This window comes from Elephas maximus, chromosome 1 (assembly GCF_024166365.1).
Source record: "Elephas maximus indicus isolate mEleMax1 chromosome 1, mEleMax1 primary haplotype, whole genome shotgun sequence".
Taxonomy (NCBI): Eukaryota; Metazoa; Chordata; class Mammalia; order Proboscidea; family Elephantidae; genus Elephas; species Elephas maximus.
The window spans coordinates 55477556-55497321 of record NC_064819.1 but is presented as its reverse complement, the minus strand read 5'-3'; the positions used below and the strand labels follow the sequence as shown (position 1 = coordinate 55497321).

At 43.7% G+C, this 19766-nt stretch overlaps 1 protein-coding gene across 1 annotated transcript in view; it reads left to right on the top strand.

Moving 5' to 3' along the window:
• Positions 1–19766, top strand: part of ADTRP (androgen dependent TFPI regulating protein) — a 122097-nt gene that overhangs the window by 68880 nt on the left and 33451 nt on the right. The window contains exon 4 of the mRNA XM_049883858.1: positions 12038–12153. Coding sequence (XP_049739815.1) covers positions 12038–12153 — 116 coding nt within the window. The remainder of the gene's footprint in view (positions 1–12037; positions 12154–19766) is intronic.

Here is a 19766-nt window from a genome sequence, read left to right as displayed (position 1 = left end):
CTGACAGGGAACACAACAGAGAAGCCCTGATGGAGTGGGAGAACAGTGGGATGCAGATCTCAAATTCTCATAAAACGACCAGACTAAATGGTCTGACTGAGGCTGGAGGGACTCTGGAGGTCATAGTCGCCAAACTCTCTGTTAGCCCAAGACTGGAACCATTCCCAAAGCCAACTCTTCAGACAGGGATTGGACTGAGCTATAAGACAGAAAATGATATTGGTGAGGAGTGACCTTCTTGGCTCAAGTAGGCACATAAGACTGTGTGGGCAGCTCCTGTCCAGAGGTGAAATGAGAGGGCAGGGGGACAGGAGCTGGTTAAATGGACATGGGGAATACAGGGTGGAGAGGAGGAGTGTGCTGTCTCATTAGGGGGAGAGCAGCTAGGAGTACACAGCAAGGTGTGTGTAAGTTTTTGTATGAGAGACTGACTTGATTTGTAAACTTTCACTTAAAGCACAATTAAAAAAAAAAGATTATATTTGTAACAATAACAACAAAAAAAAAAGTAGGGGAATTTCAGCATTTCACTTCCTTTACTAAGAGAAACAGTTACCAGTGAAAATTCAGATTTGAAAGTTCTTGAAAAATACTTGGGCTTTTGTTTCTTCTGAGTCTGGAAACCAAAAAGCGCTTGATCGTTTCTGAGGGGTATTCCAGAGAGCTCTCCTAGTATGAACTGGTTAGGAGTAAAGCTTGAGTGTTTCCAGTGCTACCCTCCAAACATAGATATAAAAAATAAAAAAAAAATTTTTATAGGAACGCATAAAAACATTTTGTTATTTTGTGGTGAGAAGAAATTTTGTGAACTTTTGATCTTTGTTTTTCCCAGGAAAGCCATGATAAGGAAGTACATATCTTCAGTTTGATAACCTGCTGACAGCCTGTTTGTTTATTTGTTTTGATTCTCAGCAAGAAAAAAAGTTATGATTGAAAAAGTAGCCCATGATATATGGTCGTTTGTTTGTAATGATAAAGTTAATTTTTATTTTGGAATTTAAAAAAAAAAATCTTGTCTCCCACAATTCAGTAGTACTCTGAGATTATCCACAAAAGCTAGAATCCCTGTTGAAGAGATACACTCCGGCCTTCGAGTTCAGAAAAGTTGGTATCTAGTCAGCCTTACAAAAGGGAAGTGGCTCTTGGAGTGAAACAAAGGCTTGCTCTCTTTCTTTCTGGACTCAAGGGCTCAGCCTGGTGCCCTCTACTGTTGTCTAACACTTTCAGAGCCTCCACCGGTCCTGGGGTGACACTCTAGGACAATAATAAATATAACTGATTAATTTTTCTTTGCTTTCAGAGACCCTATCTTATACTACTTTCAGTTGCCTGAAGTGCTAAAACCTGTTTCTCACTGAACATGGGACGGATATTCAATGAGGGTGTTTCCCAAATGGACTTCTCCTTTGCTCTACCTCTAGGTCCCACTCCCAGACTTCTAGCTCCTCCTCTCCTGGTGGGACTCCCACCGTGAGTTCACATGCTTCCCTCCCCTCTAGGCTAACCTCAATCCCCCTGATTACATCATTTAGAAAATCACCAGTGAGCAACCGCGTCCTTGCAGGACAGTGGATGAGTCCCATGAGGGACAACTCAATATGTCAGCAAAGGGAGAGTCAGGGCCAGGAAGGAGAGAGTGTGGAGCCCAGGCTGTCATGGGGTCAGTCACGTGGAGGGTTTGGAATTTTCCCCTGGGCTTGTGCTCACAGTGTACTTTCCTGAATCGCTACACCGCCTACAAGTTCTGAGTCCTTCTTTGACACATGTGTGATGAGCTATCAAGGAGGAAGAGAGGGTGTCCTGAGAGATGGTGCCTCTCAAGCAAGAGCGGATACCCACGCTCCCTAAAACTTTCTCTTTCCTGAAAAGAACAGTCTCCTTCCTTCAATTTGGAGCTGCTTTCTAGATTTTTTTTTTTTTTCTAGATAGCTGCCCATCTGTCTATGTCTTAAAAACAAGTCTTCGTGTGCGCCATTCTGAGCAAGGCAAGGCAGCTTGGGGGAAGAGGGCATCACAGACTAGATGACGAAGAAGGGGACAGAGAAGATACGGAGCAAAGTCCAGGGGCCTTTCCACCTGAGTCAACCTCAGAATGGAGGCGCACAGGCCAGTGACTTCCAAGATGAACAGAGAACAGGTGTGACCCTTTCGCCTATGTTTGCTGCTGGTCCCCCAACTTCCCACAGGGTTGCCAACTCCTACATGGCCATGCCCTTCCTGGAATATCCTTCTTCCCTGTCACGGTGTGGCCACCTAGAGGTGCTTCCCGGGGCCACACCTTCTCATGGGATTCCCCGTGATCCCCACATCACCTTTCAGGGCTTGGGGTGCCATCTACAACCACGGGAAAGAGCAAAAGGGACTCGCCCAACCAGGTTAAACGTGCACCCTGCTCACACCTTCATGGCTGACCTGCTGCTGCAGGTATTAGTGGAATTGTCTCCCAGGATATGCAGAAGACCTCCTCATCCACTTCTGCCTCACTTGATTGTTTGGTTTATTTATTCATTCATGCCACGGGTATTAAGTGGCTGGGAGGTTAAGCACTGTGCTCGGCTCTGAAGACAGTGCTTGACAGCCCTGAGCCTCAGGCTACTCCCGACTCTGGCAAGCCTTGGCCAGGATCAGGCAAGTGCAATAGTGTGATGAGCCGGTGGGGAAGCGCCCAGGGAGGCCCAGCCCACCAAGGAAGGCCACCTGCCCTAGGTTTCTGGATTCAGCAAAGGCGCCCTGGAGGCAGCAGTATCTACGCTGAGACCTGTGAGGTAAAAAGAAGGCGAAGAGAGTGTAGGGAGGGCACTAGTGCTCCAAGGAACAGATGTGTGATGTGTCAGGGGTGAGGGGGGGAACTGTGCTGTGTTCAGATCGGAGTGCAGAGTAGTTAGGGGGTGAGGTGGTCTGGAGCCGGTAGGTGGGTAGAGCAGGACACACAAGTAAGACAAGACAGGTATCCAGATCATGAGGGGCTCTATAGGCCATAAACCAGTTGCTATCAAGTTGACTTTGACTCATGGTGACTCCCTGTGGGTCAGAGTAGAACTGTGCTCTGTAGGGTTTCCAGTGGCTGATTTTTCAGAAGCAAATCACCAGGCCTTTCTTCTGAGGTGCCTTGGGTGGACTTGAACCTCCAACTTTTCTGTTAGTAGCTAAGCATGTTAACTGTTTGCACCACCCAGGGACTCCTAAGAAATGTAATACACACGATTAAAACCAAAACACCTATTGGGGAATAGTATTTCTAGAGTGCATGTATCTCTGATCCTCAGAAGGCCACGTAATTATAAAATGTTATCTCTTTATTGACAGAGTCCCCTTCACTGGGCTGCATCTTATTATTTTGTCATCAGATTCTATTAGGAAACAGTGTACGAACCCTGTCTCTGAACTTTGCTACGGGGACACTGTTGAGGGCACGACGTCCTCTGTTGCTTAGTACCTCCTCAGGGAATTCTATGGTAGAACAGTTTTTTAGATCTAATTATTTGAGAGGAAACTGTTTCCCAGAAAAACAATAGGAACTGTGTACATTCCATGTGTCGTTTTTACTTGGGCTGTCTGGAAATCGCTTGTTGCAATAGCAACTCAGGAAGCCCTTCTGGTTGGCATCTTTGCGTTTCAGTGTTCTCCTGGGTCCTGATTTTCTTTCGTATTTTCTCACTTTTAATGTAGGTGCTTTTGATTGTAAGTTATCTCAATGGTATGTGGGGCTGGTGGGCAGAGAAAGAAATTAAAGAATTAAGTAAGTAGGAAAGGGGAAGGATTCCGATGAAGGAAACAAAATAAAACAAAAGGATAATGAGGAAACTGGTTTGAGTAAAAGGGAGTCTGTTGAGACTCTGCGGAAAATAAGGGGGTGTTGGCAGAGAGAGATGAGAGTGGGGAAGAAGCATAGACAGTGGAAGGAGCCCTGGTGGCACAGTGGTTAAAGAACTTGGCTGCTAACTGAAAGGTTTTTTCCAACTCCATGAGAGAAAAGACCTGGCAATCTGCTCCCTTAAAGATGCAGCCTAGGAAACCCTATGGGGGAGTTCTACTCTGTCCTATAGGGTCACTATGGGTTGGAATTGAGTTGACAGCACACAGCAACAACAACAATGTAGACAGTGGACAGAGGCAAGAGGGAGCCACAGAAGGTTCTTGAGCAGGGGAGTGCAACACAAAATTTGTTTTAGGAAGATTGCCCTGATTGAAATGTCAAGTATGTACCCAAATAGAGAAAATCTAGGATGGTGATACTGGGGAATATAAAAGAACAGGCAGTTATGGGAAGCATTTGGGGGTGGGGGGAGTGAATCAAGTTTAGATATAACACATAAAAAAGGAATCAGTGATTGCAACAGATGTCTGGAATGTTATTATTGCCAGAGAGAGTTAAATTAGAGGGAAGGATTTGGATGCTTGGGGTGGGAGGGAGAAGAAGGAAGGGGTAGCTATGTTCCCAAATGTAGGATTCTAAAATCCCAGATCTTTCTTTTGTCTTATTCCTGGGTAGAATCCAAATGGCTTCTCCTTCATCAGGCTGGACTTCTTCAAAACCAGATAGCTTCCTAGAAGAATATCACTTTGAGAACTTGATCAAACTACATATTAACCCAGAGGACAGCAGTATAACAGATAAAAGATCACTTAGAAACCCTCAGAAGATTCAAAAAGTTCTCACCTGACCAACTCCTCAATTAACATATGAGCTCATAAATAATTGTATGCTTCTCTTTCTTGGTGGTGTAGTGGTTAAGTGCTACGGCTGCGAACCAAAGGGTCGGTAGTTCAGATCCGCCAGGTGCTCCTTGGAAACTCTATGGGGCGGCTCTACCCTGTCCTATTGGGTCGTTATGAGTCCGAATCGACTTGACGGCACTGGGTTTTCTCTTCCTTGGCCCAATGAAACATTCATTTTTCCAGGTCAGTAAAGACTATTCATTCCCAGCACCCCACCCCACCCCCCTACCCCCGCAGCGTATTGTTATGAAAAATTTCAAATATAAAGCAAAGTTGAAGGAATTGTACAGTCACAACCTGTGTTCCCCACTGTTCATATCCTACTATTCATAGTTTACAGTGTTTTCGTTGTCACAAGTCTGTCCCTCTATCTATCCTTCTATCCATCTGTTAATTCATCTTATTTTCAGGGCATTTTGAAGTAAATTGCAGACATTACTACACTTTATCATAAATAAGAGTATAGGTTTTCAACTTCTGTGCTCTAAATTTGTACTCAGGTGGGTGGCCTGTGTCAGCCCACCTGGGTAGACTGTATAGATCAAAGAGAAGCCTGTGGCTCTTTTTGTGAGGGTTTACCTTCCCAGTCCCCTCCTCCCCAGGTGCTTTAGCATTGCCTCTTTAATTAGAGTGGTGCCTGTTCTGTGGGCTTAATGCGTTTCTAGCAGGTAGGAAAGGGGATTTTTGCAAACCAATACTGTTGGAGGATGTGAGGCTAAAAAGACTCTGCAGGGAACATAGGTGACCTGTTGCCATCAAGTCAGTGCCGACTCATGGCAACCCCACGTGTCTCAGAGTAGAACTGTGCTCCATAGGGTTTTCAATGGCTGGATTTTCAGAAGTGGATCACCAGGCTTCTCTTCTGAGGCCCCTCTGCGTGGATTCAAACCACCAGCCTTTCGGTTAGTAGCCAAGTGCTTAACCATTTGTACCACTCAGGGACTCCGGTATAAGTGGAGGAATCCTACATTAAAAAAAAAAAAAAGTTGTCCTCCAGAAATACAGGCAATATCACTTATGTCCGGATTTTTATATATCAGCTTTACTTAAAGCAAACTGTCCCTTTAACAACATAAGGGACATAAAGAATACAGATGGTCTCTGCATCTAGGATACAAAGTACAAAGTATTTTCGGAAATGGGTCAAAACCATCACATTATCTGTACCTGTGGGGAGTTTTGGGCAGAAACTGGAATGGGAGAGGTTGATGAGGAGTGATTTAAAAGCCTTTAGCCAGCAGATGAGTAGTAGTATAAAGACCAGGGATTGTATTACTAGGATTTACAAAATGCGTGTTTTTTCTGCATGTAAGTTTTCAAGCTTAAGGGGACATGATCCAGCAGTGTGATAACAAGCCCATCTCTAATAGCATCTGTTAAGCTTTGTTTTGCCTCCATTTTCTTCTGTTTTATTTGTGCTTCACTTTTAATTAATGCTTTGACCATGTGTTTGTCCCTCAGGAGATTATGGGAAGACTCCCATTTTTTTAAATAAAAAATTGTTGGTGTTACTTGCTGTTGAGTTGGGTCCAGCTCATGAAGAACCCATGTACAACAGAACAAAACGTTGCCCAGTCCTGTACCATCTTCATGATCATTGGTATGCTCAAGTCCCTTGTTGTGGCCACTGTGTATTTTGAGTGCCTACCAACCAATATTGGACAGCATTTTGTTGTGATCCAGAATGTTGTAATTGGCTAATTTTTTGAAGTCGATTGCCAGGCCTTTCTTCCTAGTCTATCTTAGCCTGGAAACGCTGCTGAAGCTTGTCCACCATGGGTGGCTCTGCTGGTATTTGAAATACTGGTGGCATAGCTTCCAGCATCATACTAACACACAAGCCACCACAGTACAACAAACTGTGACAGATGGGTGATAAAATAAAATAAAAAATAGGGTATATTTAATATGCCCAAGCAAGAGAATTCCTCCTCAGTGTACCCAGAAATGAGAAGATCCTGTCAGTGCAGTAAAACTTCATTTTAAGAAAATATCTATCCATTAGCATCATAAGTAAACCGAGGGCATTACCCTACAGACTTGGGAAAAAGAACCGCAGCGTGGGAGGAGCCATCATCAGGGATTAGTTCTCAGAGCCAAGTATTGCCTGAACAGAGGAAAGAAGGAAAGGATTGAGGCAAATGTAAACTGGGTGATATTAGTTCACTATTGGCAACAGCGTGCAAAGGAGAAAGCCTTTTGATGGCTGCTCCTAGAGGGTAGAAACTGGCTTATTTATCTTAGCTCAACACAAATGATAGTTCTATCAGTGAAATGGAATAGAGAAAAGAGACAGAGATCACATTTTAAAACATTATCATCTGATTTTTAAAATGTGTGGGCTCCATGATTTTTTTTCACAGGAACAAATTCAGTGCTCTTGGGTGCCCAGAAGGTTAAAGATAAGAGAGTGACCAGCTCAGCCTCAGGGACGCAGCCTTTGGAGTCTGTGTGACAGTGATGAACTGTTGGCTCCATGGGGTATCTCAGTGATTAAGCCTTGTCTCTTTCTTTCGCAAGAGTCAGGCAAAATGCATTCCATTGTAAGTTTAGCCTCACACCCAGGGAAAATGTTTATAGCAGCCTCATAGCTCCTGGTATGGGGTGAGTCAAAACAAGTGCTTATTACCTGCCCTGAATGGTACAAACGGTTAAAGCACTTGGCTTGGTTGAAAGTTCAAGTCCACCCAGAGGCAGAAGAAAGGCTTGGTAATCTACTTCTGAAAAACCAGCCACTGAAAACACTCTGGAGCACACAGTTCTACCCTGACACACAGGGGACGGCTGTGAGTTTGAATCGACTCAGTGGCCACTGTTTTTTTATTTTTGTTTTTCATTTTCTATGTTGCCACCCATGTAACCTTGTAAGAATTCTCTAAGGGCTGGTAAATTTTAGTGCTTATTTACAAGACTATGTAATGGCCAGAGAATCTAAAGAGTAATTATTATACTAACACTTAAATCAATGTTTCACGCTTGTAGTGCTGTCTCTAAGATATTCAGATGGAAGTAGGCATTACAGAGCGAACAGGAGGAGAAGCTGTAATTTCAGAGAAAAGGTTGAAAAGAGAACAGCACTTCCTTCCAACCAATGCTTTTTAGAAAGAGATATTTAAAGGAAACCTACCAAAACGATGATTTAATTGACAAGGAAAGATGGATTCCCCTCTGTTTACATATGCTATTGTTTCAGGCCATGATGTTTTGTTTACTTCAGAAGGAAATATTTTACCCCCTCTGAGATAATTAATTTTTGTCAGTTTCACTGTTTATAAGGGAAACTGAGAAACTGTTAATTGAAATACAGAATGAGTCACTGTTTTCAGTAATTTTTGGCAGCCTTCTAATTTGTGTCAATCCCAGCCTAATGATTAGATTTTTTGGAAGCAGAAAGCATGTTTGAATTTTCTCTAACTGAAATTTCTTCTTCCTTTTTTTAAAAATAATATGTGCTGCCTGACAAAGGTTATATAATTTATGTCAATGGGAGGTGAAATACTAGAACATTTGAGATACCAGGAGGTTCATTGTGTCACACTTGGCTCTTTCCAGTAGCTCAATATTTAGAATGCTCACAGGGTGTCGTCTTCTTCTTTTCCTCATTCCTACCCCAGCCCCGACCAGAAAATGTGATTTTCTTACAGACCTTGAAGCTAGTATTGAGCCACAGTACATGGCCCATCACTAATGATATCACGGAAGTAAACTTCCCAGAAGCCCTCAGGGGGAATTCATTTGGAACTCCAATTGAATGTCACTTGCAAAGGGCAAGCTGCTAGAAGAGATGGCCAGCCATGCATTCCTGAGTTATTTGTTGTAAAAGCATTCATCACCTTAAACTCATGTACCCCTAATGTGGACGTATGACATTATTCCACAGGAATTCTGTTCCCAAGGATTGTTAATGGCCAGAGCGGAACCTGCTGACTGTGGGTAGGGTTAATAAAATCTGTAAGATCAATGGCTGCTATAATGGGCCTGTTAATGGTTCTTAATAGAAGTTGGGTCTTTCTGGCCATGGCAGAATGAAGGCAGACGGAGAGGCCGGTGGTTGTGCTGGGCAGACAGCCCCATCTCTAGCCTCTTGACGTGGCCTCTGGGTGCAGAGAGCATCCATGTCAGTCATGGGGTGTAGCCCGGGCTCTGAGGCGGTGTGGCTGGGTGCACGGGCATCAGCTGTGGGTTTGAGGAGGGAGCCACCAGGGAGGCCACGTGAATAGCTCTGCGGCCCAACGGCAGCTGCTTGCACACCTTGGTCTTGCATCCATAGACCAGCATGCATCCAAGCACCAGGTGCTACTGCTATCGCAGACCCCACACGGGCCCACCAGTGAGACTAAGGACAGTAATCACAATAATAATGATTCTAATTATAGCTAATGTTCACTGAAAGCTTTCACGGGCCAAGGACTGTGCAGTCATCTCAGTTCCCACAGCAGCCCCTCCATGAGATATGTAATATTTGTGGTTGTTGTGAGTTGCTGCTGAGTCAGCTTCAGCTCACGGTGACCCCATATACAACTGAATAAAACGTTTCGCAGCCCTGTGCCATCTTCATGATCAATGACATGCTAGCATCCATTGTCGTGGCCACTGAGTATTTTGAATGCCTTCCAACCTAGGGGGCTCATCTTCCAGCACTGTTGCTGTTGCTAGGTGCTGTCGAGTTGGCTCTGATTCATCGCCACCCTGTAGGACAGAGTAAAATTGCCCCATAGAGTTTCCAACAAGTGGCTAGTGGATTTGAACTGCCGACCTTTTGGTTAGCAGCCAAGCTCTCTTAACCACTGCACCCAGGGCCCTTAAAATGCCGGTTGCTTTGTGCTGTCTAACTGTGGCCTTGACTGGGGCACTTCAGGAAGCCCTCTCTGCCAGTAATGCCTTACGTTTAAGACTTGTTCTGTCTCACCACCCCTGTTCCCATCAAAAGGTTACATCTCACGTCACTCAGGATCTTGGTCTCCTGACTGTGTCCCAGCAGGCTCACCTGGTGGGGAAGGAAGCTACTGCTTCTCGGGGGGTTATCTGAGCACATGGCTGACACGGCTGACAGCAGAAGCAGCCCAGAGCAAGTGGCCAGGGTTCCAGCAGCACAGCTGGGCAATGGCAGCACAGTAATATGGGGACTGTGGCCCCAGTGACTGTTGTCACTGACACCCTGACCCAGCTGCCTCGGGGCTCGGGAACCAGAATGGGATGTATAGGACAAGGTTATTGGTTCATGAGGCTGCCAGGAACTGAGAAAACTGGGGAGCAGAGATGAAAAAGGAATGAGAGCTAGAGAATACACAGTATTAAGACTGTTAGATGTTAGAGTCTCTGGGTGATGCAAATGGTTAACGTGCTTGGCTGCTAACTGAAACGCTGGGTGTTTGAGTCCACCCAGAAGTGCCTCAGAAGAGGGGCCTGGTAACCTACTTCTGAAAAAATCAGCCACTGAAAATCCTAGGGATAGAACTACAATATGAGCCAGCAATCCTAGGTGTATACCCAGAAGAAGTGAAAACAAGAACGCAAACAGAAGCCTGTATGCCAATATCAGTGCAGCGCTTCCCACAATAGCCAAAAGGTGGAAACAACCGAAATGTCCATCAGCGGATGAATGGGTCAACAAGATGTGCTACCTATCGACCATGGAATACTACTCAGCCATAAAGAGAAATGAAGCTGTAATACATGCCACAGCATGGGTGAACCTTGAAAACATTATGCCGAGTGAAATAGGTCAGGGGCAAAAGGACAAGGAGCTGTATGATCTCACTTATATGAAATAAGTAAATATATAGAAACCAAAGATTGCTACTTGCTAGCAAGGGTGGGAAGGAGGGGAAAAGGGGAGTGCTGGCTTAGGGGGCATTGTGTTTATGTGAATGGTGGTGGGATGATTTGGAAAAGGACAGCAAGAGTGTTCGCACAATTTGAAGAATGTGATCAGCGTCCCAGAATTATAGAAACTGGTGAATTGGCAATTGCTTTGTTGTGTTATATTTTTACTGTGATTAAAAAAACAAACAAAAAACCCTACGGAGCATAGTTCTACTCTGACACACATGGGGTCACCAGGAGTCGGGGTCGACTGGACGGCAACTAGTTAAGTTAGGGTATTAGGTGTTATCGGTAAACATGGAGGATGGAAGAAGAGCTTAATAGACGCGTTTCCTGAGTGAAAGGGCACGGTGCGTAGACTCCAGTCATCTTTCCAGATTTGGTTCCCATTGCCTGGGTTCAGTATGAGGTGCTGTGTGCCATGGGGAACAGGGAGAAAGGCTGAGCCTTGTTCCCCAGCCTCACAGAGCTTATAGTTGGGCACAGTAAGTCCTAGACTACCTGATCCAGGACGAACATGCAGTAGAACTGAGTGAGAGAAGTTAGCAAGAGGGAAGCACATAGGTGGCATCACAGAAGATTGCTTTGGCAGCGAAGAGCTTGGTTTGAATATAGAGGATATAAAATATTTGACTGTGGAGAGGGAAGATGCAATCTGCACAGGAAGAGAAGGTATGAACACGAGCTTGGAGACAGGAGCACACACAGTAGGTGCAAAGGAGAGTGAAGGAAGCAGCCGAGTTCCAGTGGAGGAGGAGTGTGTGGTTCTGCGTGTGTGTGTGTGTGTGTGTGTGTGTGTGTGTAGAAGGGAGCAGTAGACAATAAGGGCGAAGAAAGGTTGATGGCATGTTACAAAGAGCCTATGTAACCAGAGGTGTTTGGACCAATATGGTAGGCAATAGCCACTACAGGTCCTTGGAAGGAGCCCTGGTGACACAATGGTTAAACTCTTGGCTTCTAGCTGAAAGGTCATTGATTCGAATCCACCAGCTGCTCTGCAGGAGAAAGATGTGGCGGGCAGCTTCCATAAAGATTACAGCCTTGGGAACGGCTATGGGGGAATTCTATGCTGTCCTATAGGATCACTATGAGTTGGAATCCGCTTGATGGCAATGGGTATAAGTCCTTGGGAGTCTCTGGGTGGTACAAACTGTTCAGCAACTGGCTGCAGCTGAAAGGTTGGCAGTTTGAGTCCACCCAGAAGCACCTCAGAAGAAAAGCCTGGTGATGTACTTCTGAAAAATCAGTCATTGAAAACCCAGTTTTACTGACACAAATGGAGTTGCTATGGGTCAAAATCGACTAGATGTCAACTGGTTTGTTTGTTTTTTATAGTCCCTGAGGCATCCAAGGGGTATGTTCAAAGCCAAGTTTTCAAGTTTCATCTGACAGTTGTGGAAGAAGATAGGTTGGAGGTGGAAGACAGAATTAGGGGAACTGAAGGCAGCCCAAGGCGGCCTGCCATTGTGATTTATTTCCTTTTCTCTTGCAGCACACTTGCATATGGCCCCTCTCCCTGATTGAGCTCTTCCTCAGACCACATAACTATCCATCAAAAAAGAAAGGACTCTCCTTGTTGGCTGTATCTGCTCTTGCTTATATTGGCAGGTAAGAATTGCTGTATCTGCTCTTGCTTATATTGGCAGGTAAGAATTGCATAGAGAAAGTCAAGTTAAGCTTGTCATTTAGGGCTCCATGAGATATTCCAGAAAAGTGTACTGTTCTGTCAAAATCCCTTTATCTTGGGTCAACAAGGATTTTGTTGTTAGGTGCTGTCGCGTCAATTCTGACTCATAGTGACCCCATGTAAAACAGAACGAAACACTGCCCAGTCCTGCGCCATCCTCACAGTCATTGTTGCAGCCACTGTGTCAATCCATCTCATTGAAAGTCTTCCTCTTTTTTGCTGACCCTCCACTATACCAAGCGTGACGTCCTTCTCTAGGAACTGGTCCCTCCTGATAACATGTCCAAAGTATATAAGACACAGTCTCACCATCCTTGCTTCTAAGGAGCATTCTGGCTGTACTTCTTCCAAGACAGATTTGTTTGTTCTTTTAGCTGTCCATGTTATATCAACATTTTTTGCCAACACCCTAATTAAAAGGCATCAATTCTTCTTCAGTCTTCCTTATTCGCTGCTCAGCTTTCACATGTATATGAGGCAATTGAAAATACCATAGCTTGGGTCAGGCACCTCTTAGTCCTCAAAATGACATCTTTGCTTTTTAACACTTTAGAGATCTTTTGCAGCAGATTTCCCCAAAGCAATACATCCTTTGATTTCTTGACTGCTGCTTCCATGGGTATTGATAGTGGATCCAAGAAAAATGAAATCCTTAACAACTTCAATCTTTTCTCCGTTTATCATGGTGTTGTGAGGATTTTTCTTTTCTTTATGTTGAGGTATAATCCATACTGAGGGCTGTAGTCTTTGATCTTCTTCAGTAAGTGCTTTAAGTCCTCTTGGTTTTCAGCAAGCAAGGCTGTGTCATCTGCATATTGCAGGTCCTTAATGAGCCTTCCTCCAATCCTGATGACGCATTCTTCTTTATATAGTCCCCCTTCTGGGATTATTTGCTCAGTAAAACACTGGATAAGTATGGTGTAAGGATACAATCCTGATGCACACCTTTTCTGACTTTAAACCACAATAACGCCTTGTTGTGTTGGAACTGCCTCTTGGCCTATGTACAGGCTCTGCAGGAGCACAATTAAGTGTTCTGGGATTCCCATTCTTTGCAGTGTTATGCATAATTTGTTTTATGATCCACACAGTCAAATGCTTTGCATAGTCGATAAATACAGGTTTATCTTTCTGGTATTCTCTGCTCTCAGCCAAGATCCATCTGACATCTACAGTGCTACCACGAGTTCCACATCCTCTTCTGAGCCCAGCTTGCATTTCTGCCAGTTCCCTGTTGATGTTCTGCTGCAACCACTTTTGAATGATCTTCAGCAAAACTTTACCTGTGTGTGGCATTAATGATATTGTTTGAAAATTTCCACATTCTGTTTGATCACCTTTCTTTCGAATGGGCACAGACACCCATCTCTTCCAATCTGTTGGCCAGGTAGCTGTCTTCCATATTTGTCTACATAGACGAGTGAGCACTTCCAGCGCTGCATCTGTTGAAAAATCTCAGTTGGTATTCTGTCAATTCCTGGAGCCTTGCTCTTTGCCAAATCCTTCAGTGCAGCTTAGACTTTTTCCTTCAGTACTATTGGTTCTTGATCATATGCTACCTCCTAAAATGATTGAACGGTGACCAATTCTTTTTGTTACGGTGTCTCTGTATTCCTTCCGTCTTTTTATGATGCTTTCTGTGTTGTTCAATGTTCTTCCCATAGATTCTTTCAATATTACAACTCGAGGCTTGACTTTTCTCTTCAGCTCTTTCAGCTTGAGAAATGCCAAGCTTGTTTTTCCCTTTTGGTTTTCTAACTCCAGGTCTTTGCACATTTCATTATAATACTTTACTTTGTCTTCTCGAGTCGTCCTTTGAAATCTTCTGCTAGGCTCTTGTACGTCATCTTTCCTTCTGTTGGCTTTAGCTACTCTGCATTCAAGAGCAAGTTTCAGAATCTCTTCTGACATCCATTTTGGTCTTTTCTTTCTTTCCCATCTTTTGAATGCCCCTTTTCTTTCTTCATGTATGATGTCCTCGATGTCATTCACAACTTGTCTGGTCTTTAGTCAATAGTGTTCAATGCTCCAATCTATTCTTGTGAAATGGTCTTTAAATTCGGGTGGAATATACTCAAGGTCATACTTTGGCTGTCATGGACTTGTTTTAGTTTTCTTCAGCTTCATGTTGTACTTGCATATGAGCAATTGATGGTCTCTTCTGAAGTCGCTCCTGGCCTTGTTCTGAGTAATGATATTGAGCACCTCTATTGTCTCTTTCTGCAGATGTAGTTGATTTGATTCCTGTGTATTCCATCCAGCAATGCCCATGTGTATAGTCACTGTTTATGTTGTTGAAAAAAGGTATTTGCAATGAATAAGTCCTTGGTCATGCAAAATTCTGTCATGTGATCTCCAACGTTGTTTCTATCACCAAGGCTATATTTTCCAACTGCTGATCCTTCTTTGTTTCCAACTTTTGCATTCCAATAACCAGTAATTATCAATGCGTCTTGATTGCGTGTTTGATCAATTACAAACTGCAGAAGTTGGTAAAAATCTTTAACTTCTTTATCTTTGGCATTAGTGCATAAACATGAATAATAGATATATTAACTGGTCTTCCATGTAGGGGTATGGCTATTATCCTATTACTGACAGTGTTGTACTTCAGGATAGATCTTGAAATTTTTTTTTTTTATGATGATGAATGCAATGCCATTCCTCTTCAATTTGTCATCCCCAGTATAGATTTTCTGATTCAAAATAGCCAATACCAGTCCATTTCAGCTCACTAAAACCTAGGATATTGATCCATATGTGTTCCGTTTCATTATTGACGACTTCTAATTTTCCTAGGTTCATACTTCATACATTCCACATTTCAATTATTAATGGATGTTTGCAGCTGTTTCTTCTCATTTTGAGTAATCCCACATTAGCAAATCAAAGTCCCAAAAGCCTTACTCCATCCACATCATTAAAATCAACTCTACTTTGAAGAGGCAGCTCTTCCCCAGTGATATTTTGAGTGTCTTTCAACCTGAGGGGCTCATCTTCCAGCACTATATCAGACAATGTTCTGCTGCTATTCATAAAATTTTCACTGGCCAGTTTTTTAGAAGTAGATCGCCAGGTCCTTCTTCCTAGTCTTTCTTAATCTGGATGCTCTGCTGAAACCTGTCCATCGTGGGTGACTCTGCTGGTATTTGTAACACTGGGACATAGCTTGCAGCATCACAGCAACATGCATGCCACCACAGTATGACAAACTGACAGACGAGCGGTGGAACGAGGATTTAACGATCTTTAAATCTTCAGGTGAGAAGGATTGTTACCGTTTGATTTTGATATTCATGGAAACAATACCTGCACAGGAACACACAAGTGTGTGCACACACACACACACACACACAAACCACCTGTACCACCTCCCTCTGAAGCCACGGGTTCTTCCCTCTCTATCTCTCAAGAATTAGTCATTGCAATTATATATATATGTGTATATATATGTATTGCTTTCCCAAGAAAATTTTGATCTTCTGTTCCATTTGGAATTGACATGTTTGAATGGCTAAATGTTCCAAGACATCTAAACATATTCCATCTAAAAAAGCATTTCCCAGGTACAGCATGCTAGTTTTGGTCCATTCCTATTGGTGTATCATTATGGGCTTATTTGCATCAACCTTTGGCACTAGTGTTCCTAGAGTGCATTTGGGCAATTACCCAGCAGCCTACAGAGCAGACTAACTAGAGTCACGGGAGATGATTTGAATCGCTGGCCTAGATTTCATCATTCAACCACCTGGTGACACTAATTCTCAGAAATGCTCCCCAATGACCTGGAATCAAGGGAATGTGCTTAGCCTTCCAGCTACTGACTGGAAAACCCCTTTTATATTCTAGAACCTGCTTACCTGGTACCATGCTTTTTTGCACCTGCTGAAAGGAGCTCAAGCTCAATACTTGCCGATCAGAAGCTAATCATGATATTCCTTCTGTGGTCTAGAGTCACAGAAGCTGTTCATATCTGACAACCTGGGTAATCCCCATTCCTACATGGGAGAAGGGGCCCTGGTGGCGCAGTGGCTAAATGCTTAGTGGCTAACCGAAAGGTTGAGGGTTCAAACCCACTAGTTGCTCCAGGGGAGAAAGTCGTGGCAGCCTGCTTCCATAAAGACTATAGCCTTGGAAACCCTATGGGGCAGTTCTACTCTGTCCTTTAGGGTCACTGTGAGTCAGAATAGACTCAATGGCAATGGATTTGGTTTAGTTTGGGGTTATGTGGAGGTATGTTTAATTCAGTACAATGCTCTATTAGGAACGGAAGCTAAAAAGAGACACATTCCAAAGGACTGGCTGTAGCAGTGCCTGTTTCATGGACTTCACCAGCCTTTGTCTTAGAGCTTATAACCTTTTGCCCAGAACTCAGATTGATGCTTCCCCCCTAGCCCTTCCTTCACTTTCACAGTGTCTGACCCTCTCTCTCTTCTGAGTCCCTCTTTCCCTAATTGTCCAAAGTCTTTCTTGCTTCTCCTGTCCTGAATAAAACACTTGCTCGGTAAATCTCTCCCAAGACTTCAGTGATCTACACTGTTCTCCAACCTGGGGCTTTGGCAATTTAATAAAGGACACCTTTAGAGAATAATGCTTATGTTGGGAACCTACTGGTAGTTGCCGTCTGGAACACTGTGTTGAGGATGCTGAGGGCATATATAGCCCTGACAAGAAGGAGTGCTGTGGTTATTTACCAATGTTTGTTAATAGTATGAGAATGGAGAGTAGTGGAATGTATGCCAGGTATTTGCCATTTCTGGCTTAACCCAACGAAATAAATCACTAAAGATAGACTATCTAGGACCTGCGGTGGGTTAAGAGTATATATTCAGTACTAAAAAAAAAAAAACATAGCCACAGTCAAATCAATTTCAACTCATGGCAACCTCATGTGTGTCAGACTAGAACTGTGCTCCATAGGGTTTTCAATGGCTGATTTTTCAGAAGTAGGTGACCAGTCTTTCTTCCGAAGCACCTCTGGGTGAACTCAAACATCCAACCTTTCAGTCAGCAGTCAAACGCTTAACTGTTTGCACTACCCAGAGACTCCTCAGGGTATATACATAAAAATACTTCTTTCTGTTGTATGTATTTCATAGAAGGGGGATGGTAGCTGCCTGGTAGTGCAATGAATTTGCATACTGTGTTTCTTTGGCGGACTTTAATCTAACTTACGTTTTCTTGCCAACTGTAACTTTTGGAGTTCGTATATAAGTTAGGACTTTGACCTATTGACTTTTTATACCTAGGGACTTGGTAATTGATCATCACTCCATATGTCTAACCCCTTCTGTTCTTTTGCTGTTTAGAGACCAAGAGGGTAAAGAACCCCTAGTGGGGAAATTGTGGTGGCTGTAAAGAAGAGAAGCAGTGGTCATATAGGCTTGACCTGTCAGTGCCTGGACACACATTCAGATGATACAGGGCATTGGGAGGTGGGGGGAAGGAGGTGCAACAAGACGAGGGATGGGTGTGAGGGCTCTGTATGTCCATTCAGTTATTCATGAGTGCCAGTCACGGTGCTAAGATAACCAAGATTCGGCAATCTACAAGACACTATGCTGCCATCAGCGTATGTCTGGGAGGGAAGAGAGAGAAGGTGATGAAACTGTGATAGAGGTGGGCAGAGCATAGCAGTGGCGTCACTAGGAGGGTACAGGGGGTGCAGACTGCACTGATGACGCTGTCAGGGGAGGTGACACCAAAGTGACTGTAAAAATATCCCTGTCGTTAGTTGGGAAACGCTGGTGGCATAGTGGTTAAGAGCAACGACTGCTAACCAAAAGGTCAGCAGTTCGAATCCACCAGGCACTCCTTGGAAACCCTATGGGGCAGTTCTACTCTGTCCTGTAGGGTTGCTATGAGTCAGAATTGACTTGATGGCAACAGGTTTGGTTTTTTTTTTTTTTTTTGGTACTTAGTTATAAAAACAAAAACAAAAAGCCCAGCTTTCAGATATCAATGTATCTACAAGGCTAAGACTCTATACTAATTTACTTTTTGAACCTTCTGAAGCGCTTCGATCAGAGCTATCACTATAACCCCAGTTACAATGACGCTTCAAATCACATGGTTTCATCTGCACGTGCTACAAGCATGTGTTGTTGTTTTTGTTCTGCTGATGTCAAATTTCTGGTGTTTTAGCTACAACATTGTGATAATTAGTATTTGTGAACCTATATCAATAACTGTTTTGAGAATTAAGTAATTAAAGGAAAAGAAAGAGTTATATATGGAAATTACCGTTTATGAGTAACATTAGCACAAAAAAACATTACTAAGGATTCTGTGTGGTCTGGTACAGGAGGAGGTCCTTGGAGGGGGGCACCATGAGTTACCGCACTGGGTGACATCAACCCTCGTGCAAGGTAGCTTGGAGCACCTGGGAGGAATGTTCAGAGATGGCTTCTTAAGGGAAGTTATGTCTAAGCTGAGACCCAAAGAATGAGTGAAAGTAAGTCAGATGAGAATGAAGACCTCTACAGGGGGCTGGAGGAGCTGAAAGTTTGACTGAATTTGAGGACAGGGAAAAGCTAGATGATGAATTCACATTAGTGAGTTTGGATTTTGAACCTGAGAGCTTTTTGGTGGGTAAGATTTAAGCAGAGAAGTGAAATGATGTAGTTTATGTAAGAAGGGTGATTAGAAAGGCAATTCTGGCTGAAGTGTGGAGATTAAACTAACAAGGGACTAGTCCATGGATAAGGAGACCAGTTGGTGACATTTGTGGTTGCCCAAGAGAGATGATGTTAGCCACCTATGGCAATATCAATCCATCCACAAATAGAATCAGGGACAGTGGGTGGTGGAAGGGGCCCTACAGATTCCCTAATATTGGAAGCTTTCACTGGGTTAAATGACATGTTTAAGTTTGTATGGTCAGTGAAGAGCAAAGTTGGCACTTAAACCGAGGTCTCATAATTCCAAATCTAGTCCTGCTTCCACTGTCTTCTTCCCATGGCCAGCTATTTGTTCAGCTTACAGTTATGTGCAAAAAAGCTTTGCAAAGCGCTGGAGGAGTGGGGCATGCAAAAAGCCTAAACTCATCTCTGCGCTCTTAAAGCTTTTATGATCTTGTTGTTGTCTCCAGCTCTGTGCTTGGATTCTCCTCTAAGTGGGTGGCGTGGAAGATGGAGACCTGTCACCAGTGGGAATATGACTCAGTGGGCCCTGGTGGGCAACTGAGGTGGTTTAGAATTGGGGTCTTATTATCACTAATGAGAAGCACTAAATCAGCATTTGGTCTCTTAGGCCTTATTTTTACTATAGTGAATCAAATACACCTGCATGAGTACATTTTATGCTGTTCCAAAGACTAAAGCATCCCTACCCTATCCATTCCCTAATTGTTGTTGTTAGCTGCCTTTAAGTTGGCCCTGACTCAGGTGACCCCATGCACAATGGAACAAAACATTGCCCACTTCTGCACTATCCCCATGGTGGGTTATGAATTGGATCTTTGTGATCCGTAGGGTTTACACTGGCTGTTTTTCACCAGGCCCTTCTTCCTAGTCCATCTTAGTCTGAAAGCTCC